General features: G+C 39.9%; 1 protein-coding gene across 8 annotated transcripts in view; it reads left to right on the top strand.

Annotated features, from left to right (window-relative positions):
• Nucleotides 1-27993, top strand: part of CAMTA1 (calmodulin binding transcription activator 1) — a 2164810-nt gene that overhangs the window by 1654812 nt on the left and 482005 nt on the right. For all 8 annotated transcript variants that reach the window (XM_069742031.1, XM_069742030.1, XM_069742026.1 and 5 more), the window contains exon 6: nucleotides 3742-3895. In XM_069742031.1, the coding sequence (XP_069598132.1) occupies nucleotides 3742-3895 (154 nt within the window). The remainder of the gene's footprint in view (nucleotides 1-3741; nucleotides 3896-27993) is intronic.

Below are 27993 nucleotides of genomic sequence, written 5' to 3'. Positions count from 1 at the left end.
ACAGGACGACGTTACCACCTTTATCAGCAGGTTTAATAATAACATCTGGCAGCCCCTGCAAATATCCCAACCTGTGTCTCTCTTCCAAAGTAAGATTATCATTCAAAATAAATTTAGGAACTTGATAAAGTTCCTCCATCACCACCTGTACAAATAGCTCAATACTGGCACAGGTAGATAATGGGGGGAACTTCCTGGAACGAGGGCGAATGGAGGGCGGGATCTTACCTCCATCACCAACATGTTCACCCGCCAACTCCTCAAGAACCCTCAAGGCCTCCTGCTCTTCTTCTGTAGGAAAAAGTGACAGAAGGTGATTAGTATTAAAATATCGTTTAAACAACAATGACCTGGCGAAAATATGTAGATCTTTGATGGTAGTGAAAAGATCAAATTTAGGTGTAGGGACAAAAGACAAGCCCTTACCAAGAAGATTTAAATCAGTTTGTGTCAGAGAGTGGTCTGTCAGGTTAATCACCTTGTTGTCACGGCTAGAGGTAGAAAACGACTTCCTCTTATATGGATGGTATGAATGGTCACGAAGTCTTGCAACCTCCCTGGATGTAGACACATTTACGGATGTCGAGGATAGGTCAGACTGCCCACTAATAGATAAGATGGAGGCATTCGAAACACTTTTACCATGATCCAGGGTGTTACATTTTCTCCATAAATATACCTTCTTTGATTGATAATCCTTCACATCCCTGGAGTATTTAGTCATCTGGGTGTCCTGGATCTTTTTAACTAACAAATCAGTCGATTTCTCAAGATCCAATTCAAATTGCTGAATCCTCTCAGGTGGGCACCCATTGCGCAGATCAGCCTGTGCAGTGTCAATTAAGCCATCCAACTCATTGATATTGGTAGTATTATGGTCTATCAGTAGCTGTAAAAATACCGCTGAGCATGAATTGCAGGCCTCCTCCCACTTATCAATAAATCCCAAATCGTCAATAGGGAAAGACGGAATGACCCGGACCCGCAGTCCCCTAGGAATCATCCCACTAGATTTATATTTCTCAAGAAACTGGCGATTCCACCACAATCGTGAACGTCTATCAAGTAAGGATTTAATGGTGGAAAACTTCACATCCCAACTGGAGTCCCCCAGGCAGTGTCTCCTTTATAAATCAAAGTCTAGTGATAAACCTAAAACGGATGACCAAATAAGATTTGTGACTACATTTAGCTCGCAGTCCAATAGGATTCGTACCATTTTAGAGCGGGCCTGGCCAATACTTAGAGTGGACCCTATTTTGAAAAAAATTGTACCGCCAAGACCCTCTATGTCATTCAGGCGGGCTAAAAATTTGAGGGACCACCTTGTCTCCAGCCACTACCCGGAACGTCCACTACCCACTTTTCTTGATAGATTTAAGAGGGGGGGTGGATGCGTCCCGTGTGGTGGGTGCGTCGCCTGCCCCAATATTGATCGGTGTAGTAGATTCTCCAATTCTGATGGTACAAAATCTTATGAGATTCGTCAACGTATCACGTGCACTACGAGGTACGTGATTTACTACGCTACGTGCCCGTGTGACCTCATTTATGTGGGGTTAACAACGCGCCAACTTAAGGTTCGCACACGGGAGCACGTGTTGGGGATTGAGGCGGCGGCCCGCCAGGCGGATGCGTCCACCCTAAAGACGATACCACGGCATTTTAAAAACTCACATAATTGTGATAGTTCCCTATTAAGGGTACGTGGTATCGATGCGTTGAGAATTAATATTAGGGGTGGTGGACTTTCCGGACGTTTAGCTAGGCTGGAGACAAGGTGGATATGGACTCTCAATACGGTTCATCCGTTTGGCCTTAATGAGTGCCTGTCTTTCGCCCCATTTCTGGAGTCCCCCGGGTGATGTGTACCGATGGGTGCGGAGTCTTCCGCATTTATTGTTTTTATATGGTTTTAATTGTTTTTTTCTTATTTGTCTAGTGATAATCTAATATTTGCTGATATACTTCATATATCATGGGACATGAATGGTCTAAAACTATGCCACGCTATACACATGCCTCTGCGTTGGACCTGGTATCAAGATGGACATGACATTCAAGCTATATATGTTGAATATTCTATGCCTTTATAATATTGGTGTAATTTTTCCCCCTGATATATATATTTTTTGTGTATATGCCTTATTTGCATTGTTGGAATATTCTGTATATTTGGGCGTGCTTTGTACTTATATGTTATTTTGCGATGCCTTGTTCAATGTATTGTTTTATCTTGTTTCTGTGGTCTGTTTATGTATGCCCTATAGGATGCATTTTGACTTTATGTATATTTTCTTGCTTTCATTATTTGTGCCGCTGTGGTTGGGCACTGTCCGTGTTTGGTTGCCTCCCGTATGCATTTGGCCCCGCCCACCGTTGGATGCGATGGTCACATGGGGCCCCATGTCCACGCGTCTGCGGCGGTTGTTGGTGCCTATGTGTGCGTGATGTGCACCTCTCGGTCGCTGCCTAGTTTCAGCGGCTGTGCTCCTGTTTGGAGTATATACTGGCCATATGTAGTCTAAGTCTGTATATAGGGCTATCTGCCTATGAATATTGGAATATGGGCAGTTGCCCTCTAACAATATGGCTACCGGTGTTTTCTGTGTGCTGGCACGGCTGGTTGTCGCTTGTTCCCGCCCGCCGGCTCCGCCTACTGCATGACGCCTTGGGTCACGTGTCCTCCAGGTGACCTGACGTCGGCGGTGAGTTGCGGCGCTTGCGGGTAGGCGGCGCCTCTCTGGCCGGCCGGCGCACACTTCCGGTTTATGCCTTTATCTGGCGGTGGCTCTTTGTGGTCCCATTTCCCTGAGGAAGGAAGTCTCCACGCTTCCGAAACGCGCGTCGGGGAGGGCGGGAACGCGTATGTGAACCTGTGATACGATAAGGTATGGTACTGGAGACTTGGCCACTGTGCAATATGGATACTTTTTACGCTTGGGTATAAATATTTACTGTCTCTCTGTATTGGTTTACATGCCCCTTCCCTGCCAGTGCTATTTGTGGGAGTGTCCGTTACCCCTGTTTCCATGTGTGCTATTTATTGATCCCCTTGTATATGTTTAATAAACTTTTGCATTTACTATTAGTGTCAGTCTCTGGACATTTGGACACTGATCTATTCCTGTGGTGTTCTCTTTGTGGACTTCAGTGTGTCCGTATACGTCCTGTTATATACTATGGGTTATGTCGATTACTATGTGGTGTACTAACATGATGTCCCATAGTTGTTTGTGGTTCCTTGCTTATTATTCTAATGGGGGCAGAGTTGTAAAAGTTATGAAAAATGGGGATGGCTATCGCGCCCTTCATGGGTAGCGACATGGGTTGGCTGTATGGTATGTAGCATTTCCAGGTGTTAAGGACGTAGCATTATTTGGAGGCTCTTGGTCCAAAACAGATCAGATAACGGGATTCTGTCACTTGGGAACAGATTATTGATCGTATTTGACGTCATTCAGAAACTTCCCGCTAAGAGGAGATAAATGAGATATTTTCAGTTCTGCTTTCAGATTTCATGGCTAGCTCTTGTTATCTTTTATGCAATTTATCCTTCAAGGATGACTTAAAAAAAAACATTTGTGCTTTACCACCAGCCCAAAATTATGGGATTGTTTCAGATTTTTCAAGCCGCACAAACATAGTCTGCTAACTTTTCTTTTCCAGGTGTTATATGAATATCACGGAGAGGATATGTTCAATTTAGCATGACCTTTTTCTTTTTTCATTCTTTTCCAGAATCCTGACATTGTATTGGTTCATTACTTGAATGTCCCGGCCATAGAGGATTGTGGGAAGCCATGCGGCCCTATTCTTTGTTCAATCAACACAGACAAGAAGGAATGGGCGAAATGGACAAAGGAAGAACTAATAGGACAGCTGAAACCTATGTGTAAGTAGTCTACCTGCTCCGTGGACCATCCTTGGTGTCCACTTGGTACGTCCCCCTCTGACGCCTGGTGCCATGACCAACTTTAGAACACTTGTCTCTGGGCCGCGATGATGAGCATTGTCCTTTTGTATCGGCTGAAAAGTCACAGATTGGAAGACACCAATATGGGGAAAGTGCGGAACCACCGCAAACACAACACCAAAGCTAAAAGGAATGACCAGGGTTAGATAACCATGAATGATTAATTCTAAAAAAAAAAAAAAAAAACAGCCCGGACCTGTCCATAGGTTGTAAGATGGAAATACACAAGGCACTCCATAATGCTGATTTTTTATTAATTTTTGGCATAAACAGGTGCTTAAAGAGTCCCTGTCACCGGTCTGCCCTTTTAATCTAAAAAAAGGGTACAAAGCCTAAGACTGGTAATAATTGAGTCATCAGGAAAATTAATCTGAAGGGTCCCTAATGCCCCCCTAAAAGACCATAAACCCACTATTCTTTCCCAATTGCTGGGAAAGATCGAGGTCTCGCATGTAATCTTTTGTTCTGTTTATTGCATTGCACTATTAAAACTTTCATTTTGCAATGCTTTACTAAGTATCTCATGTACAGCACCATGGAATCAATGATGTTAGGTAAATAAATAATAATAATAATATTTACCGAAGAGCAGAGCTGTTACCACTCGCTCATTGCCTCCTAAGGTTTGCGTCGGTGCTGGGTTAGTGCAGAGAGCGAGATCTCGTCACAACATGTCAGGTCTCGCTCCTTCATAACAAATATGGCTACAGAGAGTCATGGGATCCTACTCTGCATACCAGAATCCCGCAGACCTAACTTTTACTAGTCAGGTCCTCTAAATGGGCAGTGGGGACCTTTCTACCCACTTTTGCTGATGAGTGTTTGAAAAAAACAAAAAAAATCTGAGTCTGCCCTCTCTTTGCCTAATTGAAAAGAGGCAGTCCCAGACTGGTGACAGGTGCTCTTAAAGGTAATCTGCTCAGCTTTAGGGCTCATGCACACAACCTTAAAAATTGGGCGAGTACTATCCATTGTTTTGGGGATCGCACTCCTCCCCATGTTATTCTATGGGGCTGTGCAGATGTCTGATTTTTTCTGTAGACAGAGTTGGCCCGAGGAAAACATTGCAGCATGCACGATTAGCTTTGGAGAATCGGATGGTACCAGGCCATTCAACTGTATGAGTCTGATGAAAAATATCGGACCGTAGTGACATGATACACAAGTGCGGTCGGATTTTCACAGACTGACAAGATAGAGAAGGTGGAGAACCTTTTTGTTAGTTTCTCCACCAATAATAACATCAGATAACACTCTGATCACGCTCTGATTAACAAAATCAGATGGATTTTCTCAGATAAGAGAAAATTGGTCTTGTGACCCTAGCCTTAAGAGAAGTGCTGCTACCACGCGCGACACTCTTCCTATTCATTATTTACTATTACTACTATTATTTACTATTTTTATTATTTATTCTTTTGAGGCTGCTGTTCCCACACAGTGCTGAGAATTAGAATATGTTGGGCTTTTTACTACTAACTACATGTGCTGTGTGCGGTACTACTGCTCAGCCCCATTCACTTCGCTAAGGGCAGGTGGAGACGACCGTAGAGTCTCTCATCTGAGAGAATTGTGTCAATTATGCAAATTGATCAAACTCTGATCGGAGTGTGATCCGATTCTCTCCCATGAGCAGGAGATGAAGTAAAAAATGTCTCCATTATGTCAGTCCATTGAAATCGAACTGCACTCAGATGTCATCCGAGTGCAGCCCGATTATTTCCACGTATTCATTCAAGTGTGATCCAAATAACAGCATTTTTTTTTTCCTTGGATCAACTCTAAGGAAAAAAATTGAACATGTGCACAGTCTCCTAGTCTAACATTGGTCCGGATCGTACACAGACCGAAAATGCATTCATCTGCACAGGCCCTTAAGCAGAGCTGCTCAATGAAGAGGTGTGGGACTGTTTCTGAAAGCCAAGATTTTCTACTCCTGGACCATCCCTTTAATGCGCTTTTTTCAATCATGCACACACACACATACATTAAATTTAGGGTACTGATCCTGCTCCTTTAAGAGTTTCATATTGTGTACAGTATAGAAATAACTTTTCTGCGCTGTAAAAAAAAAAAAAATCATGTTTTCAAAAAAATGTTTCCAGACGCTAAAATTGCCATATTGATGATTTAATAATCACGTTCATTGAAATCCTCTCCGAATGCGGCTTCACGCCTTGTCTGGGGCCGGGAACGCTCCGCTGGCTTTCAGTGCACAAACAGGCACAGTGAACTGAATGCTGATTGCAAACTACCATGCAGAGGAGCGCAGCTCTTCTATCAACTGCCGGCCGGAGCAATGGAACAAAAATCTGGAATAAATCCATAGCTTTGAACCTATTATTAAATTGCAGTTAACAGGACCGGTTACCCCTGGGGCGCCCAATGCTTCGCTGTTTTAGATCAGCTTTCACAAGAACTTTTTATTAATTAGCTCTATTGAGAAGTTTACCAAGTAACTGGGATTGTGTGCAGAAGTTTGTTAAAGGAGCCTTCTAGATGCCGAAAAAACATATTTGCTACATTATGAATGCTCCCGTCTATGATCAGCAATTTTCTTCTATGGTATTCACCTTACACATAAGGTGATGAGGATGGTTGTAGTAGGACAATGATGGTGATAAGGGTATCTTCTGCAGCCCCCATCATGGGTAACCAGTGCATACCGTTAATCAAGCTAGTAACGCATATTAGTATGAAATCTGAGAGTAGCATGATGTAGGGGCAGAGATCCTGATTCCAGCGATGTATCACTTACTGGACTGCTAAGTGTAGTTTTGATAGAATCCCTGTTTTCTCTGCTGTAGATGTAGCAGTGCTCAGAATGCTGAGCTTTGTATAACCTGGCAGCTTTCCAGTGTACACTGTGCATTCTCAGCAATCTGCGTGGGGGTGGGGTTATGCAGATTAGTGGGACTAGTTTTCACAGGGCATCTAGTCCGGCAATGATAAACTCTTCCTTATAAAACTCTGATTGTATTGAAATTACAGCAAGCTGCTGGTATCAGGCTCTCTGCCCCTACATTATGCTGTTCTCAGATTAAATAGCAAAAATCTGCAGACAGATACCTTTAAGACAAGGGTTACTTATAAAGGGCTGACTGTTGGACGCCACCACTAGAGGGAGCTACTAAATTCATTTAGTGATTTTAATATATAAGCGGTATGCAATGATTTCTTAATCTACCTCTGGTGGCGGCTGCAGGCAGACAAAATTTAGCAATTTAAGAATGCCTAGGCAGGGAATTTAGAGCGCTGTCATTGAAAAAAAAAGCTCTAAACCCTTATAGATATATAATATATATATATTAAAAATAATAAATGACACAGAATACTATAGATTACTATAAGTAACATAAGTATTCACGGGTGGGTATGTGAACTAAGGAAGGACTGATCATAATTTGTATTAATTTAAAGGGCAATGTTGAAAATTGATATATAAAAGCATCCGTAATACAGGCAACCGATAGGAGCCTAACAGTGCAAACTAACCCCTATATGAGTCCTGTAATGTCAGTGAATAGGACCTTTTATCACAACTATTTTAAAGGGCAATACCGCCCCAGGGTGGAATTCACATTATATGAGAAGGACCATACTATTAGCTGCAGTGTAGGTCTCCTCGTGGGTGGGGCTATGCTAAGGGCGTGGTTTGCATAATTAACAAGGACCCTGGGGGCGTGTCAGTGAAGGCTGTCATTTACTAATACTTAAAGAAAACCTTCTTAAGAAGTTGGAAGATTAGAAAATTAAAATAAAGACGCTCGCGGCATTATTTTCTACAGGTTGCCTTTAACCCCTTCACTACATTCCATTTTTGCACTTTTGTTTTTTGCGCCCCTTCTTCCCAAAGCCATCGTTTTTTTTTTATTTTTCAGTCAATACGGCCATATGGGGGCTTGTTTTTTGAGAGACGGGTTGTACTTTTGAATGACACCATTGATTCAACCACACAGTGTACTGGAAATGGGAAAAAAATTCCAAATGCGGAGAAATTGCAAAAGAAGTGCAATTCCGCAATTGTTTTTTGGGGTTTTTCATTTACCGTGATCACTAAATGCTAAAACTGACTTGCCATTTTGATTCTACAGGTCAGTACAAGTTTGCAGATGCCAAACATCTATAGGTTCTATTTTATTTAAGTAGTGAAAAAAAAAAAATTTGTAAAAAAAAAAAAATGCGCCATTTTCTGAGACCCTAAGCATCTCTTTTTTGTGTGATCCGGGGCTGGGTGAGGGCTTATTTTTTGCGCCCTGAGCTGACGTTTTTATTGATAGCATTTTGTGTTTGATACAATGTTTTTATCACCTGTTAATGCATTTTATTTTATTGTTGCTGCGACCAAAAAAAAACGTAATTATGGAGTTTCTATTTTTCTCATTACGCCATTTACTAAATACCAAATATGTGTATTTTTCATAGTTTTATTTTGAATGGTGCAAAAGGGGGGCGATTTGAACTTTTATGTTTTTTTTTTTAATTTTCACTGGCTTCAATAGTCTCCTTAGTAGACTTGAAGCTGCAATCATCAGACATGCTATGTGTAGCAAAATCATTATCTCCTATGAATGCCGGCCACACGCCGGCGTTCATAAGAGATTTACAATGACAGGCACAGGGGACTTCTGCAGATCCCCAGCTGTCATGACACCCCATCGGCACCCCAGGATCAGGTGACAGAGGCGCCGATGGGCATGTCTTGTGATGTTCTGCCTGGGGAGGGATAAATGCCACTGCATAGAAATACATGCAGCCGCACACTGCGGTCCCGGGTGCCGGCGGCAGTGCAGGGTATTGAGGCGAGTTTCTCATATTGCAGTTGCAAATGTGACACCGGCCTTACAGTGATACACTGTAATGATGTACTACTATATACTATACCCAACAAAGATTTAATAGATGCAGCTGGCAGCACTATAGGTGATAGGACTCCCGTCACTTTGCAGCATGCATTGCCCCTAACCTTGCCCAGTGACTTACCAGCGTTGTTCTGAAAGCCCACCTCTCAGTTATGCCTGTATGCAGTTGGCAGACAGGAGAGCAGGAGCTGCAACAATGTCATGCCCCCGCTTCTGCTATTGCTCTGGGTCTATGGTGCTAGAGATGGATTTCCCTAAACAGCAAGTTAGAAATAAGGGAGACATCTTGTGGCCAACACTTTGGAGCGATTTTTATGTGGGTTAGAGGAAAAGACAACTTACAATAACTTTTTACAGATGACCTATATGGCAGATTATCTATGAAGCTATATTTATTATGCTTTGCTTATCTAGCGCTATCATATTCCACAGCACTTTACAGACATCATCACTGTCCCCAGACAATACAGCACATTACTGGACCAGCCCACCTGGCATTTGCCAGAATTGCCAGATGGCCAGTCCGGCTCTGATTTTGTACCCTTGCTAAATATACTTTCTATCGTTTGCCTGAATTTAGCTTACTCTGGACTGGATGACAATTTTCAATTTCCTTTTTCTTCAATAATAGTGTAATTCCCTTTTTATTCTCCTAGCTTATATGTACAGACCTAAGAGTACCATTGTCCATATCATACCTTTAAATCACAATTGCAATTAGCTACAATCACTTCGACATGGTAAATGTACAATTTTTACTCTAAAGATCTGTGAAATATATATAAAAAATCTATTTCATTTTAATTTTTTAGGAAACTGAGATTTTCTCACGAGTCAGTAGCAGAGAAGTGTATCTGTATCATATCATTTCAGAGAACAAACACCATTCATTCGCCACTTATGTCATTTGCTCCTTGTTGGGCTGTAGTTTTCGTCCACTCAGTCCCTTCTCGGCTGGACTTTTCCGCCATTGTAGACTCCCCATAGGTGGTGGGGATCCAGCAGGTTTAGTCATTAGTATGTAGTTATTTGTAGTTATTTTCAAAATGACCATAAATAGGTTTACAATGAGAAACCATTCGCAAGAAATAGGTTTTGCAGCCATCAAAAAGTTGCAATTTTTTTTTTTTTTGCAGAAATCACTTTGCCATTTTACCCACCATTGCTACAAAAGCTCTGTGTGTCTTTATCACACAAGTCAAGAATGGAAAGGAAACCAGCAATATAAAGGACATTGTTCCATTAGACATTCGATTTCACTCATTCATTTTCATAATGTATCCTTATGGATTCATTTAATCAATAAAAGTCTATGCTGATCATTTCTCGGCATTTTGGTAGCAATCACTGCAGCAGAGCCTGCCCCAATCATTGGTTGACAAGTTGCAAAATCTATTTATGGATACTGTCTCTTTAAAGGGTAATAAATAATCATTTTAATTTGCATTCCATAAATCAATAGAACACGTGAAAATAAGTAACTTTGTAATGTATCTTATCAGAGAAATCAGCTTCTTACTCTTGCTGCGTTGATTTTTCATTCTCGATTCACGGATAAAATCTGAATTAACCGAGGACAGATTTTCCCATTACTAAGATATGGGAGGATTGTTGTTGCTTTTACAATTCTATGGAGAGGGGAAAGCAGAGAAGGAGCTAGAGTCAGACACAGACATTCTGCTGCAAGAGCCCCTGAAATGACAGCTATACAGTACTCCGTAGAGCTTGATGAGCACCAACCGTCATCTCCTATCTCAGGAATGGGAAAATCTGTCTTCTCTAAATACAAATTTAACCCATGAACTGAGAATGAAAGATCAATCTAGATGGAGAAAGAAGGACATTTCTCTGATAAGATACTATTGATTTATCAATAAAAATAAAATAGAACAACGGTGACTCTTTAAAAGACTTGTCTGTTATAGACAATGCATTGCCCCACGCCCTATGGGGCAGTCCAAGAAAAATCCATCTCCCTCTTCTTGGGCGGCCCGCTGATGAGATAATGTCATCCAAACAACTCTACAGTGTATTAGGGAAGAATGTAGGATAGATAGTGAAATGTGCTTTTTGATGTCAATGTCGCTTAGCTTTCTGAGCAGAAGACTGAAACTAATACAAACTTGTGCTGCTCCCCGTACTGTCTGCAATGGACAGAGCATTTCCTTTTTAAGGGATGATTAGGTATACGGAAGTGTATATACAAATATGCCCCAAAAGGTTCCTCGAAAGATTGTTTTACTGACAGCTTTCTCCTTCTACTTTCCCATAAATAGGAGCATTCAACTCGGCCAAGTGTTCATTTGTGTTCTCCATGCAAGAACAAGAGGATCAGCCGCTAAAAATCAGTAGGCTGGATCCTCCTCTCCTCCAACATCATTTGTCATTTCGGGGCATAAAGGGAACTTCACACATTGTACATGCAGTCAGATCTGTGGAAAACACGGTATAGTGAAGTGTGACACCCCAGGGTCCAGGTTGTCACAGTGGCATTGCTTTCCTTATGGGGAGAGTGATGTCACGCTTGGAAGCGAAGGAAGATCTCTTTTATCAGGTAACCACAAAGCACACAACATGTTCACACTTCAGGCCAGAAGGGGGAGCGCTGATCCAGCTTGTGGGTGGCTCCCCTAGATGTATATTCTGGTCTGGAGGGAAAGTGAGTTAGTTAGTGCCTGACAGCAGACTGGAGCAGTCTGAGGCAGAGAGACGTGTGAGGGGCCGTGCAGCATGAGGTGCTGCAGCTCCAGGATTGAGAGAGTATGAAAGGGAGAACAGCATTTAATGAGCGTGCAGGAGAGCGAAGCACTGGAGAGTGACCTTTGGGGAGTACAGCTGTGACTGGGCTACCTCCCCTGGACTCTAGGAGGCACAGCAGAAACCGGCAGGACAGCTGGACTATACGTTACCTGTCCACCCTAATACCCAGGAGACACAGTGGCGCATAGAGCCCGGGTCATGATAGAGACCCTGTGAAAAGGCTCGAGCCACCTGTCATACAGGTTTGTGTCCCACCCTTATGGAGGACAGAGAGAACTGTGAGGACCTTGTCAGGAGCCATATGCAGTAAGGGACTACAATACCACGCTAGTAGGAAGGCTTCTAACTCCACCTGGTAAAGAGGACTCTAAATTCGCTTCCAAGCCGGCCGGACCCTGCCTGTACTCGTGATCTGGTGCCCTGGACTGTGGCTGCCTGAAGTCTTTAGTAAACCAAGTAAAGAGACTGCAAACCCATGTCCTCCGCTCTTTACTGCACCACTCACCATCTTCACTTACATACCGGGAGCCCTGGGGATATACTTCACCTGTGGGAAGTTATACCATCTTATCTGCCATAACATCACCCCAGTGTCGGTCCACACTGACCGAATACCACAGGTGGCGTCACGTACAAACTTTATCCTCAAAACCCCTGTAAAGACTTCCCCTTTTAACCTTCGTCCGGCTGAGTAGGTACAATTGTAACTATTCCGTTTTTTAAATTGCAATAACTTTTTTTCGAAAAGCCGTAGAGGGCTGAAATTTCGTGACATCTTTGCAGTTTTGGTCCAGAATATATTGGCCAAATATCACAGTGGAGGTATATATGAAGGTACAATTGTACCTCTGCATCCTGTTAATGTAAAATTATGCAGCCTGATGAAGGTTAAATGGGAGCCCAGGGCCGTGGACCGGGTCGCTGCCACCGTGACACCTGCACCTGATTGTGGTGGCGCTCAGCATGAACCCACGTGATTGCGGTGTTGTATACAGTATATACTTCTCTTTGTGGGAATGCAGTCCAGTGGGCAGCCCTGCATGATTGTGTCTGCAGAGACAGCTGTCAATCACTAATAGGACCGCCCACTGGACTCCTATACATACAAACACAAGGGGTTTCACTGAATAAAATTCAAGTTATACTGAATCTTCTCCAACAAACCAATATATCATTCCCCTCTGCTTCTCCTTCTGAGTCACCCGCCAGGGCCGTGGGGTATTCAGTACCGGGTCCGGTACTTAAGGCGATGTGCCCTGTAGTAATGAGAGCACCTTGAGGGAGGACTCTGTTCTTCTAGCACTTCGATGCTCTATACAGTATATGGAGTCCGCAAGCTATTCTAGCAAAATCTGTGCACCAGGAGGCAAATAGCGCTCCATTCCTTCCAAGTCTCTCCATATGGCTGAGCAGTACTGTACAGCCATATATTGGGTATTTCTACATTCAGCAGAAATTGTGGCAAAAATGTTAGTGCTATGTTTACCAATTTTGCAGTATGCAAAAATGTAAATTATTTTTTCTTCACTGCCCAATGGTATAAAATTCTGTTATTCTCTAGCCTCCACTGGCTTCTGTCTGTTTGAGACCCTGTATGGTCAAGGGCTCATAAATATTGCCAAGGAAACCTGGGAAGCCAAGCTCACGCCCCATCGGAGCATCATGAGGCATGACACCCACATGCAGGAGAGAATGGCGAAGGTGATGCAAATCATGAAAGCGGATCTCCTCCAAGCACTAGAGGTGCTAGAAAGGGTCTATAACTAGTGATGAGCGAGTATACTCGTTGCTCGGGTTTTCCCGAGCACGCTTGGGTGGTCTCCGAGTATTTATGACTGCTCAGAGATTAAGTTTTCATGCCTCAGCAGCATGATTTACAGCTATTAGTCAGCTTGATTGCATGTGGGGATTACCTAGCAACCAGGCAACCCCCACCTGTACTCAGCCTGGCTAATAGCTGTAAATCATTCAGCTGCCGGGATGAAAACTAAATCTCCGAACACTGAAAAATACTCGGTGGTCACCCGAGCGTGCTCGTTAAAACCCAAGCAATGAGTACATTCGCTCATCACTATCTATAACCGATGGCAGTTCCAGCCCAGGGACCGCGTGCTGGTACTTATCTCCATGGTCGAGAGCAAGTTCCTGGCCAAGTAGTAAGGCCCATATGAGGTGGTGGAAAAACTGTGCAAAGTTAATCACAAGGTCCAGCAGCTAGGGCACAGGAAGACTCACCAAGTGTACCATGTGAACTTGCTCAAGCCGTGGCAAGATCAGGAATCACTGGAAGCTCTATGCCTGGGAGCCCATCCCGAAGCCAAAATGGAGGATGTCATGATTGCAAAGAATCTATCGCTGGCCCAGAAGCAACAGTGTCAAGAATTGCTGCAGCAGAACCAAGACCTGTTCTCAGAGTTGCCGGTGCATACGCAGGACGTGGAACATGACTTTCTGACGGAGCCATATATAACGGTATAGTCTAAGCCATATAGAATTCCCAAAGCACTTTGTAAGGTAATCTCAACCCAGGTGAAGAGAATGCTAGACGTCAGCGCGAAAGAGGAGTCACAAAGTGGTTGGTCAAGTCCCATCGTCTTCATGCCAAAGCCAGACGGTGATAGGTGGTTTTGTAACCACTACCGCAGGTTGAATGAATTTACCAAATTTGATGCAAATCCAATGTCCTGCCTCAATAGGCTTGGTCCCGTGAGGTACATTACCACCCTCAACCTGATGAAGGGCTACTGAATGATCCCCATGTCCCAGAGTCCCAGAGTGCCACAAAGAAGACAGCCGTCTCAACACCTCATGGGTGTTTTCACCATACCAGAATGTCTTTCGGACTGCAGGGTGCCAAAGCAACCTTCCAGAGGGCCATGGATCAGATCCTAGCTTTGCATAAGAAGCATGCCACAGCCTTCCTCAATTACTTTGTGATTTTCAGCCCAGACTGGGGTAGTCATCTGTCAAAGGTACAGGCGATTCAGGATAGTCTGAGAAAGGCGGTCTACCATAAATAAAAAAAATGTGTCATAGAGAAGAAGCCAAGTGCTTAGACTACCTCGTCGGGAGTGGCAAAATCAAGCCACAAGTAAACAAGCCCTCCTCCCTCTTACAGACATAAGTTCCTTACACAATGTGGAAGTTGCTGCGGCTTTATATAACACCACAATAGCTGTTGCTCTGGTATTGGTTGCCCCTGTGACACATACCAAAGCTCACAAAATCAACAGACAACCCTGACACACTAGCCTGACCAAAGAACTGGGGTGGGCTTCTAGGGTTCATGAGCAGAGATGGAAAAGATCCCATTTCAACAAGCACTTCATCGCATTCAAACAGTCCCCTACTACTTTCAAGGCCACACTCGCTGCAGCAAAACAAACCCATATGGAATATTAAGTAGCATTTTTTTTACCTTGAAAAGCTGGTGTGCTGCCTCCATTTTTTCCACTATATTGAAGGTTTGGTATTTGGCTGGGAGGCATGGCACCAGGATATATTACTGTTGTGATTCTTTTTTTTTCTCTTTTTTAGATAGATAGATAGATAGATAGATAGATAGATAGATAGATAGATAGATAGATGGATAGATAGATGAGATACATCATTCCTATTCTGCCCTTATAATCTGGCTGAAATTATGTTCTTATATCCCAATATTATCAGTTTTCCTTCCAAGCAAGTTCAAATTCTATTGCTAGTAGAAAATATTTCCCCCACTATCATAATAAACAGCCCCTTTCATCATTCAGTAGCATCTTAAACAAAGAATTCCGATAATTAACAGAAGACGTGTAGAACTTCACATTTATCTTTCTGTTGAAAGTGACGCTCTGCTCTCTAATCACATTTGGCTCACACACAGAGTAGACATTTCAGCATTTTCTGGGAAGTGAAAGTTAACACTTTCTCCAAAAAGACCTGGACTGTGCTCCCAGAATCCCGCAGTAAACCATATTGGCAGCTACACATTGCTGTGTTTTGCATAAACCTTATTCTTCCAAAAAAGGTTCACAGTTGACTTAACAGCGATGTTTAATTCAGCTTCTCTGCAGCTTCTGTGGCATTTCATCCAAGACGTTTGTATCCAGTCTGCGGTTTCTTAAAGGGCATATCCACTTATGTATTATTGTCTGATTTGTTTTTTTTTTCTTTTCATATCCTTGGATTAATAATAATAAGATTTGCAAATATAATTTATTCTATTATGTATTTGAGTAAAGTGTGAGCATCTTACAGACATGAGTTGCAAATAGAATAGTGATGACAACTTGTAGCCATTACAAAGAGTGTTCACATCATTAGGAAATATGTTCTGAAGTGGGGAGAGATAGAGGGCAGTATTATAGTAGTTATATTCTTGTACATATGGGCAGTATTATAGTAGTTATATTCTTGTACATAGGGGCAGTATTATAGTAGTTATATTCTTGTACATAGGGGCAGTATTATAGTAGTTATATTCTTGTACATAGAGGCAGTATTATAGTAGTTATATTCTTGTACATAGGAGCAGTATTATAGTAGTTATATTCTTGTACATAGGGGCAGTATTATAGTAGTTATATTCTTGTACATAGGAGCAGTATTATAGTAGTTATATTCTTGTACATAGGGGCAGTATTATAGTAGTTATATTCTTGTACATAGGGGCAGTATTATAGTAGTTATATTCTTGTACATAGAGGCAGTATTATAGTAGTTATATTCTTGTACATAGGAGCAGTATTATAGTAGTTATATTCTTGTACATAGGGGCAGTATTATAATAGTTATATTCTTGTACATAGGAGCAGTATTATAGTAGTTATATTCTTGTACATAGGGGCAGTATTATAGTAGTTATATTCTTGTACATAGGGGCAGTATTATAGTAGTTATATTCTTGTACATAGGGGCAGTATTATAGTAGTTATATTCTTGTACATAGGGGCAGTATTATAGTAGTTATATAGTTATATTCTTGTACATAGGGGCAGTATTATAGTAGTTATATTCTTGTACATAGGGGCAGTATTATAGTACTTATATTCTTGTACATAGAGGCAGTATTATAGTAGTTATATTCTTGTACATAGGGGCAGTATTATAGTAGTTATATTCTTGTATATAGGAGCAGTATTACAGAAGTTATATTCTTGTACATAGGAGCAGTATTATAGTAGTTATATTCTTGTACATAGAGGCAGTATTACAGTAGTTATTTTCTTGTACATAGGAGACAGTATTATAGTAGTTATATTCTTGTACATAGGAGCAGTATTATAGTAGTTATATTCTTGCACATAGGGGCAGTATTATAGTAGTTATATTCTTGTACATAGGAGCAGTATTATAGTAGTTATATTCTTGTACATAGGGGCAGTATTATAGTAGTTATATTCTTGTACATAGGAGTAGTATAATAATAGTTATATTCTTGTACATAGGAGCAGTATTATAGTAGATATATTCTTGTACATAGGGGCAGTATTATAGTAGTTATATTCTTGTACATAGGAGCAGTATTATAGTAGTTATATTCTTGTACATAGGGGGCAGTATTATAGTAGTTATATTCTTGTACATAGGGGGCAGTATTATAGTAGTTATATTCTTGTACATAGGGGGCAGTATAATAGTAGTTATATTCTTGTACATGGGGCAGTATTATAGTAGATATATTCTTGTACATAGGGGCAGTATTATAGTAGTTATATTCTTGTACATAGGAGCAGTATTATAGTAGTTATATTCTTGTACATAGGGGCAGCATTATAGTAGTTATATTCTTGTACATAGGAGCAGTATAATAGTAGTTATATTCTTGCACATAGGGGCAGTATTATAGTAGTTATATTCTTGTACATAGGAGCAGTATAATAGTAGTTATATTCTTGCACATAGGGGCAGTATTATAGTAGTTATATTCTTGTACATAGGGGGAGTATTATAGTAGTTATATTCTTGTACATAGGGGCAGTATTATAGTAGTTATATTCTTGTACATAGTGGCAGTATTATAGTAGTTATATTCTTGTACATAGGAGCAGTATTATAGTAGTTATATTCTTGTACATAGGGGCAGTATTATAGTAGTTATATTCTTGTACATAGGAGCAGTATTATAGTAGTTATATTCTTGTACATAGGGGCAGGATTATAGTAGTTATATTCTTGTACATAGGAGCTGTATTATAGTAGTTATATTCTTGTACATAGGAGCAGTATTATAGTAGTTATATTCTTGTACATAGGGGCAGTATTACAGTAGTTATATTCTTGTACATAGGAGACAGTATTATAGTAGTTATATTCTTGTACATAGGAGCAGTATTATAGTAGTTATATTCTTGTACATAGGGGCAGTACTTATAGTAGTTATATTCTTGTACATAGGAGCAGTATTATAGTAGTTATATTCTGGTACATAGGGGCAGTATTATAGTAGTTATATTCTTGTACATAGGAGCTGTATTATAGTAGTTATATTCTTGTACATAGGAGCAGTATTATAGTAGTTATATTCTTGTACATAGGGGCAGTATTACAGTAGTTATATTCTTGTACATAGGAGACAGTATTATAGTAGTTATATTCTTGTACATAGGAGCAGTATTATAGTAGTTATATTCTTGCACATAGGGGCAGTATTATAGTAGTTATATTCTTGTACATAGGAGCAGTATTATAGTAGTTTTATTCTTGTACATAGGGGGCAGTATTATAGTAGTTATATTCTTGTACATAAGAGTAGTATAATAATAGTTATATTCTTGTACATAGGAGCAGTATTATAGTAGATATATTCTTGTACATAGGGGCAGTATTATAGTAGTTATATTCTTGTACATAGGAGCAGTATTATAGTAATTATATTCTTGTACATAGGGGGCAGTATTATAGTAGTTATATTCTTGTACATAGGGGGCAGTATTATAGTAGTTATATTTTTGTACATAGGGGGCAGTATTATAGTAGTTATATTCTTGTACATGGGGCAGTATTATAGTAGATATATTCTTGTACATAGGGGCAGTATTATAGTAGTTATATTCTTGTACAGAGGGGCAGTATTATAGTAGTTATATTCTTGTACGTAGGAGCAGTATTATAGTAGTTATCTTCTTGTACATAAAGGCAGTATTATAGTAGTTATATTCTTGTACATAGGAGCAGTATTATAGTAGTTATATTCTTGCACATAGGAGCAGTATTATAGTAGTTATATTCTTGTACATAGAGGCAGTATTATAGTAGTTATATTCTTGTACATAGTGGCAGTATTATAGTAGTTATATTCTTGTACAGAGGGGCAGTATTATAGTAGTTATATTCTTGTACGTAGGAGCAGTATTATAGTAGTTATATTCTTGTACATAGGGGGCAGTATTATAGTAGTTATCTTCTTGTACATAAAGGCAGTATTATAGTAGTTATATTCTTGTACATAGGAGCAGTATTATAGTAGTTATATTCTTGTACATAGGAGCAGTATTATAGTAGTTATATTCTTGTACATAGGGGGCAGTATTATAGTAGTTATATTCTTGTACATAGGAGCAGTATTATAGTAGTTATATTCTTGTACATAGGAGCAGTATTATAGTAGTTATATTCTTGTACATGGGCCAGTATTATAGTAGTTATATTCTTGTACATAGGGGCAGTATTATGGTAGTTATATTCTTGTACATATGGGCAGCAATATAGTAGTTATATTCTTGTACATAGGAGCAGTATTATAGTAGTTATATTCTTGTATATAGGGGCAGTATTATAGTAGTTATATTCTTGTACATAGGAGCAGTATTATAGTAGTTATATTCTTGTACATAGGGGCAGTATTATAGTAGTTATATTCTTGTACATATGGGCAGTATTATAGTAGTTATATTCTTGTGTATAGGGGCAGTATTATAGTAGTTATATTCTTGTACATAGGGGCAGTATTATAGTAGTTATATTCTTGTACATAGGGGCAGTATTATAGTAGTTACAGTATATTCTTGTACATAGGGGCAGTATTATAGTAGTTATTTTTTGTACATAGGAGTAGTATTATAGTAGTTATATTCTTGTACATAGGAGCAGTATTATATTAGTTATATTCTTGTACATAGGAGCAGTATTATAGTAGTTATATTCTTGTACATAGGAGCAGTATTATAATAGTTATATTCTTGTACATGGGGGCAGTATTATACAAGTTATATTCTTGTACATGGGGGCAGTATTATAGTAGTTATATTCTTGTATATATGGGCAGTATTATAGTATGGTAGTTGTATTCTTGTACATAGAAGCAGTATTATAGTAGTTATACAAAAAGAAAAAAAGAAAAGAGCATGAACCACACCTCCAAAAATCATAGGTTGATCTAAAGCCGCCAGGCAAAAATTTGAATAACTGAAGATGAGGTTTTCAGCTTAATATTCTGATCAGACTGTATGAAGCCCACTGCCACATCACGGCATACCTCGTAGTGGGTCCTACCACCCTAATGGAGCAGTAGGACCCTACCCGTTAGGGCAGTAAGACCCACTACAAGGTATGCCGTGATGTGGCAGTGGGCTTCATACAGTCTGATCAGAATGTTAAACTGAAAACCTCATCTTCAGTTATACAAATTTTTGCCTAGCGGCTTTAGATCAACGTATGATTTTTGGAGGTACGGTTCATGCTCTTTTTTTCTTTTTGTGCAAAGCATGTTATAGTAGTTATATTCTTGTATATAGGAGCAGTATTATAGTAGTTATATTCTTGTACATAGGGGCAGCATTATAGTAGTTATATTCTTGTACATAGGAGCAGTATTATAGTAGTTATATTCTTGTACATAGGGGCAGCATTATAGTAGTTATATTCTTGTACATAGTAGCAGTATTATAGTAGTTATATTCTTGTACATAGGAGCAGTATTATAGTAGTTATATTCTTGTACATAGGAGCAGTATTATAGTAGTTATATTCTTGTACATAGAGGCAGTATTATAGTAGTTATATTCTTGTACATAGGGGCAGTATTATAGTAGATATATTCTTGTACATAGGATCAGTATTATAGTAGTTATATTCATGTACATAGGGGCAGTATTATAGTAGTTATATTCTTGTACATAGGAGCAGTATTATAGTAGTTATATTCTTGTACATAGGGAGCAGTATTATAGTAGTTATATTCATGTACATAGGGGCAGTATTATAGTAGTTATATTCTTGTTTATAGGGGCAGTATTATAGTAGTTATATTCTTGTACATAGGAGCTGTATTATAGTAGTTATATTCTTGTACATAGAGGCAGTATTATAGTAGTTATATTCTTGTACATAGGGAGCAGTATTATAGTAGTTATATTCTTGTACATAGGAGCAGTATTATAGTAGTTATATTCTTGTACATAGGAGCAGTATTATAGTAGTTATATTCTTGTACATAGTGGCAGTATTATAGTAGTTATATTCTTGTACATAGGAGCAGTATTATAGTAGTTATATTCTTGTACATAGGAGCAGTATTATAGTAGTTATATTCTTGTACATAGCGGCAGTATTATAGTAGTTATATTCTTGCACATAGGGGCAGTGTTATAGTAGTTATATTCTTGTACATAGGGGGCAGTATTATAGTAGTTATATTCTTGTACATCGGGGCAGTATTATAGTAGTTATATTCTTGTACATAGGAGCAGTATTATAGTAGTTATATTCTTGTACATAGGGGCAGTATTATAGTAGTTATATTCTTGTATATAAGAGCAGTATTATAATAGTTATATTCTTGTACATAGGGGCAGTATTACAGTAGTTATATTCTTGTACATAGGGGGCAGTATTATAGTAGTTATATTCTTGTACATCGGGGCAGTATTATAGTAGTTATATTCTTGTACATAGGAGCAGTATTATAGTAGTTATATTCTTGTACATAGGGGCAGTATTATAGTAGTTATATTCTTGTACATAGTGGCAGTATTATAGTAGTTATATTCTTGTACATAGGGGCAGTATTATAGTAGTTATATTCTTGTACATAGGGGACAGTCATATAATAGTTATATTCTTGAATGTTAGCAGTTAAATGTACCATTCTGGTGCATAACAGGTTGTATTACATCATATATATGTTGAAAGATAAGGGACAGTATGATTATAATGCAATCCGAAGAGAAAAACATATTTATTAATAGTATTTAACATTGTGTAAATATCAAAGTACAAAATAACTTTATTAAATGACTTGGAATTGATCATTGAACCGGGGATGATATTGGCTGTAATAGGAACTGCCCTATAAGCCCTATCATAGCCCTACTCCTGCCATGTACAATGGATCTAAATATAACAATATATTCACTTATTCGGCCTCAGCCGATGTTTTATTCAGTGTAAGATTATTTGCAGAGTTCCTCGGATGTGGTAAGACACCTTATAAATGTGTTGTGTTCCGTCCCTGGTACTTTGAGCTGTAGTGTTACTACAGAGTAAGTCATTTTCTTCTCTTTATTCCCATAGGACTCCTCTCACTAACACCCCAGCAATTGATTTTCTCCTTTAAAACATCTGAAAGAAGCCGGTTAGCATTGAGCTGATTGTGAATAAGTTAATGTTTTCATAGTGTGTGTTGTGATGTGTAGTAATCGTCAAGTCATGTGGATTCCCAATTACAACCTGTCTGATACATGTTTCAGTGCGGAGACGGAAGACTCCATGATGCGCGGCGCATGGACGCACACTGTCGGCTTCCGCACAACCCTCCATTATCTTGGACCGTGGGTCTGATCATGTGAAAGTTATGTGTTTTCAGGTGAAATGGGTTGTGATTTGGAGAAAATATTAAATCTTAACGATATTTCAACACAAAGTCTGTAAAAAGAATCACTGGTTGTGTTGATAGGACGAAAATATATGTCATTTACCTGCTTTACTGCTCAAACTATCCTCCAGTCACACCCTAAGCTGCATCAGTTTCTGGTGGCAGAACCTCATGTTTCTCTCCTGTTCCCTGCTGGTTCTGTGTTAGGGTCTTCGATATTATCTTATACTAATAATATTCACAGTTATGGGAAACCTAAACAATCTATTTGGACATTCAGCTTTTCGGTTTGTAAATATCTGGAGATGTTCAAAATCAGTACTCTAGTCACATCCAAAGCAGTATTTATAAGATATGGCTTCCTGATAGCATGACCTATCTTCTCGCTCTTTGTAGATATATTATTAATTTTTGTGATAAACATATATTTATTCTTGTGCTCTGGGAGTCATCATCTTGTCTTCCATTAACATTCAACGCTGTATTCATAATTTTATGGTTTCTTTTTGGAATATCTCAATATTGCCCAGATTTACCCAAACATACTCTAGTAGAGTGTTTCTCATAAACATTGCTTAACTTTTCTGGTACTGACTATGACTTACACTTTGTAGATAGATGATAGATAGATAGATAGATAGATAGATAGATAGATAGATAGATAGATAGATAGATAGATAGATAGATAATAGATAGATAGATAGATAATAGATAGATAGATAGATAGATAGATAGATAGATAATAGATAGATAGATAATAGATATATAGATAATAGATAGATAGATAGATGATAGATAGATAATAGATAGATAGATAGATAGATAGATAGAGATAGATGATAGATAGATAGATAGATAAATAGATGATAGATGATAGATAGATAGATAGAAGATAGATAGATAATAGATAGATAATAGATAGATGTAGATAGATAATAGATAGATGTAGATAGATAGATGATAGATTTGATTTCTCAAACTTAACATGGACAAAACAGAATTCATCATCTTTCCCCCATCTCACGTGACTCCCCAACGAACCTATCCATTACAGTAAACGGCTGCCCACTCTCCCCAGTCCCACAAGCTCGCTGTCTTGGGGTAATCCTTGACACTGATCTCTCCTTCAAACCACATATCCATGCCCTTTCCACTTCCTGCCGACTTCAACTCAAAAATATTTCACAAATCCGTTCATTCCTCAACCATGAATCTGCAAAAACCCTAGTCCATGCCCTCATCATCTCCCGCCTTGACAACTGCAACCTCCTGCTCTGTGGCCTCCCCTCTAACACTCTTGCACCCCTCCAATCTATTCTAAACTCTGCTGCCCGACTAATCCACCTGTCCCCCCGCTATTCCCCGGCCTCTCCCCTCTGTCAATCCCTTCACTGGCTCCCCATTACCCAGAGACTCCAGTACAAAACCCTAACCATGACGTACAAAGCCATCCACAACCTGTCTCCTCCATACATCTGTGACCTCGTCTCCCGTTACTTACCTACCCGCAACCTCCGATCCTCACAAGATCTCCTTCTCTACTCCCCTCTTATCTCCTCTTCCCACAATCGCATACAAGATTTCTCTCGTGCATCCCCCCTACTCTGGAACTCTCTACCACAACACATCAGACTCTCGCCTGCCATCGAAACCTTCAAAAAGAACCTGAAGACCCACCTCTTCCGACAAGCCTACAACCTGCAGTAACCACCGATCGACCAAACCGCTGCACGACCAGCTCTATCCTCACCTACTGTATCCTCACCCATCCCTTGTAGATTGTGAGCCCTCACGGGCAGGGTCCTCTCTCCTCCTGTACCAGTTATGACTTGTATTGTTTAAGATTATTGTACCTGTTATTATTATGTATACCCCTCCTTACATGTAAAGCGCCATGAAATAAATGGCGCTATAATAATAAATAATAATAATAATAGATAATAGATAGATAGATAGATAGATAATATATAGATAGATAGATAATAGATAGATAGATAAATAGATAATAGAAGATTGATAGATAATAGAAGATTGATAGATGATAGATAGATAATAAATAAATAGATAGATAGATAGATATATAGATAGATAGATAGATAATAGATAGATGATAGATAGATAGATAGATAGTAGATAGATAGATAGATAGATGATAGATAGATAGATAGATAATAGATAGATAGATAGATAGATAGATAGATAGATAGATACTGTAGATAGATAATAGATGATAGATAGATAGATAGATAGAAACTTAACTCCGTATATAAGTCACAATTCAAGTTATTTCTTTTTTTATTATTAACCCTTTCTCACCTGTACCAACCCCTCATTAACCCTTTGTGTGGACTCTGGTGGATGAATCTTTGGAAGGTAACGTGCCTTCGGCTGGTGTTTTTTATTTCCCTTCCTCCTGGTTGAAGGAAACATTGAAGTCCACGTCTATCCCACTTCAAAAAGATCATCCAGGGGGTCATAAATCCAATATCATTTCATTGACTTCCCAATAAAATCTAGCGGCAGAGGGCACATGATATCACCCCCCTGGGCCTGGCGCGAGTTTCGCGAGCTTCATACATGTATTATTTATGCTCACATGTTTGCTGAGGCTATTGATGTTCACCATTGTACCTCATCATGTCGTGTTACACAAGGACATGACAGATATCTGCTGACTGAGGCCGTGAATTGCTACATAAACTATGAAGCCAGTTTACAGCCTTAAGGATCCTGGCTGTGCTCGGCGTGTGCATGCAGCGGTGTGTGCGGTATATCATATGTGCACGGCCAGAGAGCACTATGGTGCTGGTATTGGGGAAGCAATGATGCCAGGGAGAGAATTACAGGCGGGTTGCTGCTTCTCTGCTGACACAGCATTAAGTAATATTATTATAGGCCACAGACGTCAATTAGCTCCGGGGTAATTAGCCCTAATTTAAAGGTACAGTAATTAGTTCTCATGACTTTCGATTTGCTTCTGTAAACCTAAGGGACTACCTGTCATGAAGGACTCGATCTATAGGGGATGTGGGTAGGAACACAAGATCATTCACAGAATGCAGACAATTCAATCTGTCCAATTGTGGATTCACCTAATAGATGCAGTGTGCTCCTATTAGGACATCTCTCCGCCGATTAGACTGGCACTAGTGATGTCATCACTGCAGATTGGTGATGTCATCACTGCAGATTGGTGATGTCACTGGTTTGTTTTTACTGGCACGTGGTGATGGTCACCAAATTGGTATATATGTAAGGGGCAAAGCTAGTAAGCAATAAAAGTCATATACAGACCCATTACCAAACCCATCAGCACTGGGGGTCTCACAGACCCTTTGGTGGCCATGTAGCTGAGTTTCTCAATGTTACTTGCAGGGATAAATGCTGCAATGTAGTGTGACTTACAAAACAAACAGAAAGACCAGCAACTGAAAAGCTTGATACTGAGAAGACCCTGGTGGACCTATCTAGGTTTGCCTAAGATCAATCTTCCTACAGATCAATCATCTATCAAGTCGCGATGGCTCAAGATTGAGCGGGAGGCCGTTAATTAATAAGTGTGGCTTACAAGACAATGAGGAAGTCCAGCAACCTGATGGCTTCATACTATCAAGATGACGGTGGAAAAGAAACTGGTGGACCTATCTAGGCTTGCACAAGATCGACCTTCCTACAAATTGATCGTCCATCAAGTCACCGTGGCGCAAGATCAAGCTGGAGATCTTTAAATAATAAGTGTGGCTTACAAGAAGAAGAGGAAGACCAGCAATCCGATGGCTTGATACTATCAAGATGATGGTGGAGAAGACCCTGGTGGACCTATCTAGGCTTGCACATGATCGACCTTCCTACAAATTGATCGTCCATCAAGTCGCCATGGCGCAAGATCAAGCTGGAGACTTTTAAATAATAAGTGTGGCTTACAAGAAGAAGAGGAAGACCAGCAATCCGATGGCTTGATACTATCAAGATGACAGTGGAGAAGACCCTAGTGGACCTATCTAGGCTTGCACAACATCAATCTTCCTACAAATTGATTATCCATCAAGTCGCCATGACGCAAGATCAAGCTGGAGACCTTTAAATAATAAGTGTGGCTTACAAGAAGAAGAGGAAGACCAGCAATCCGATGGTTTGATACTATCAAGATGACAGTGGAGAAGACCCTAGTGGACCTATCTAGGATTGCACAAGATCGATCTTACTACAAATTGATCATCCAACAAGTCGCCATGGCGCAAGATCAAGCTGGAGACTTTTAAATAATAAGTGTGGCTTACAAGAAGAAGAGGAAGACCAGCAATCCGATGGCTTGATACTATCAAGATGATGGTGGAGAAGACCCTGGTGGACCTATCTAGACTTGCACAAAATCGATCTTCCTACAGATCGATTATCCATCAAGTTGCCATGGCGCAATATCAAGCTGCAGACCTTTAAATAATCAGTGTGGCTTACAAGAAGAGGAAGACCAGCAACCAGATGGCTTGATACTATCAAGATCACGGTGGAGAAAACCCTGGTGGACATATCTAGACTTGCACAAGATCGATCTTCCTACAGATCGATCATCCATCAAGTCTCTATGGCTTAAAATTGCACCGAAGGCCGTTAAATAATGAGTGTGGCTTACATTTGCTTTGTGTAGGTGGTTTTGTTTAGCTTGAAGCTACTGGTTCTGTTGTAAGAGCTTCAATTTACAAGACCTTGAAGCTGTAGAGTGAAGATTTCGGGGACTGGTATCAATGATCCTCCAGGGTCCACTAGACTAGAGGATGGGGTTATGTAGCAATCTTACAAAAAGAAAGACACCAGTTATTTATTGTCCCTCCATGTATACCATCACTGTTATTTTCTATAATCGTTTGTGTGGCCTGAGTCTCTCCAACTACAAGTCTCAGCATACCACAATAGGCTAGAACTTTTGTTCATGCAGGAACCTATAGTACATGAATGACTTGGAGGTCATTGTGAATTAATGTAAAATAAAAAAGCTACTTTTGCACCACCTATCGCTAAAGGACCAGTTGCTGCTCAGGGCAGAAACCTAATCTAGAAAGCCTTAGACCAGTAATTACCTGCATCGGTGGCATAGAGCTGGGGCTACACAGAGATTTTGGACATGACACATGCCACTGTTATATCATACTGTAATGCAGAAGTCACATTGTGACCACAAGGTATCGCATCGCGACAAGAAACTCGCAAAAAGTCAGAACCACTTGGATTTTTTACCACTTGCTTATCATGGCCGCCATACATTGTGGACCAGTAAGTAATCCCATTCATCTGCATTGCATTGTATGATGTACAAGGAGCAGCACAAACCAATCCCTGACCTATGTCATGGTCAAAATCACTGTGCTGAAAACACGCTCTGGCTCTTTGATTGACAGTTCACTCTGCACATATCTGCTGCAGAGCGAACCGTCACTCAAACTATCATTGCTCGCAGTGCCAAGAGCAATGACAAAAGTTGCTCCATGCACGCCCCCATGACTGAAAGCCGGCGGAAAACTGTCAGTAAGGCGGCAAGAGAGCAGAAAGATTAACACTATATCTGCAGGTAAATAGCGTTTTCCTAACCGGTATCTGCA

This window comes from Ranitomeya imitator, chromosome 10, assembly GCF_032444005.1.
Source record: "Ranitomeya imitator isolate aRanImi1 chromosome 10, aRanImi1.pri, whole genome shotgun sequence".
In the NCBI taxonomy this organism is placed as follows: Eukaryota; Metazoa; Chordata; class Amphibia; order Anura; family Dendrobatidae; genus Ranitomeya; species Ranitomeya imitator.
The sequence above is the reverse complement of the archived record's forward strand: the minus strand, read 5'-3'. Positions and strand labels throughout refer to the sequence as shown.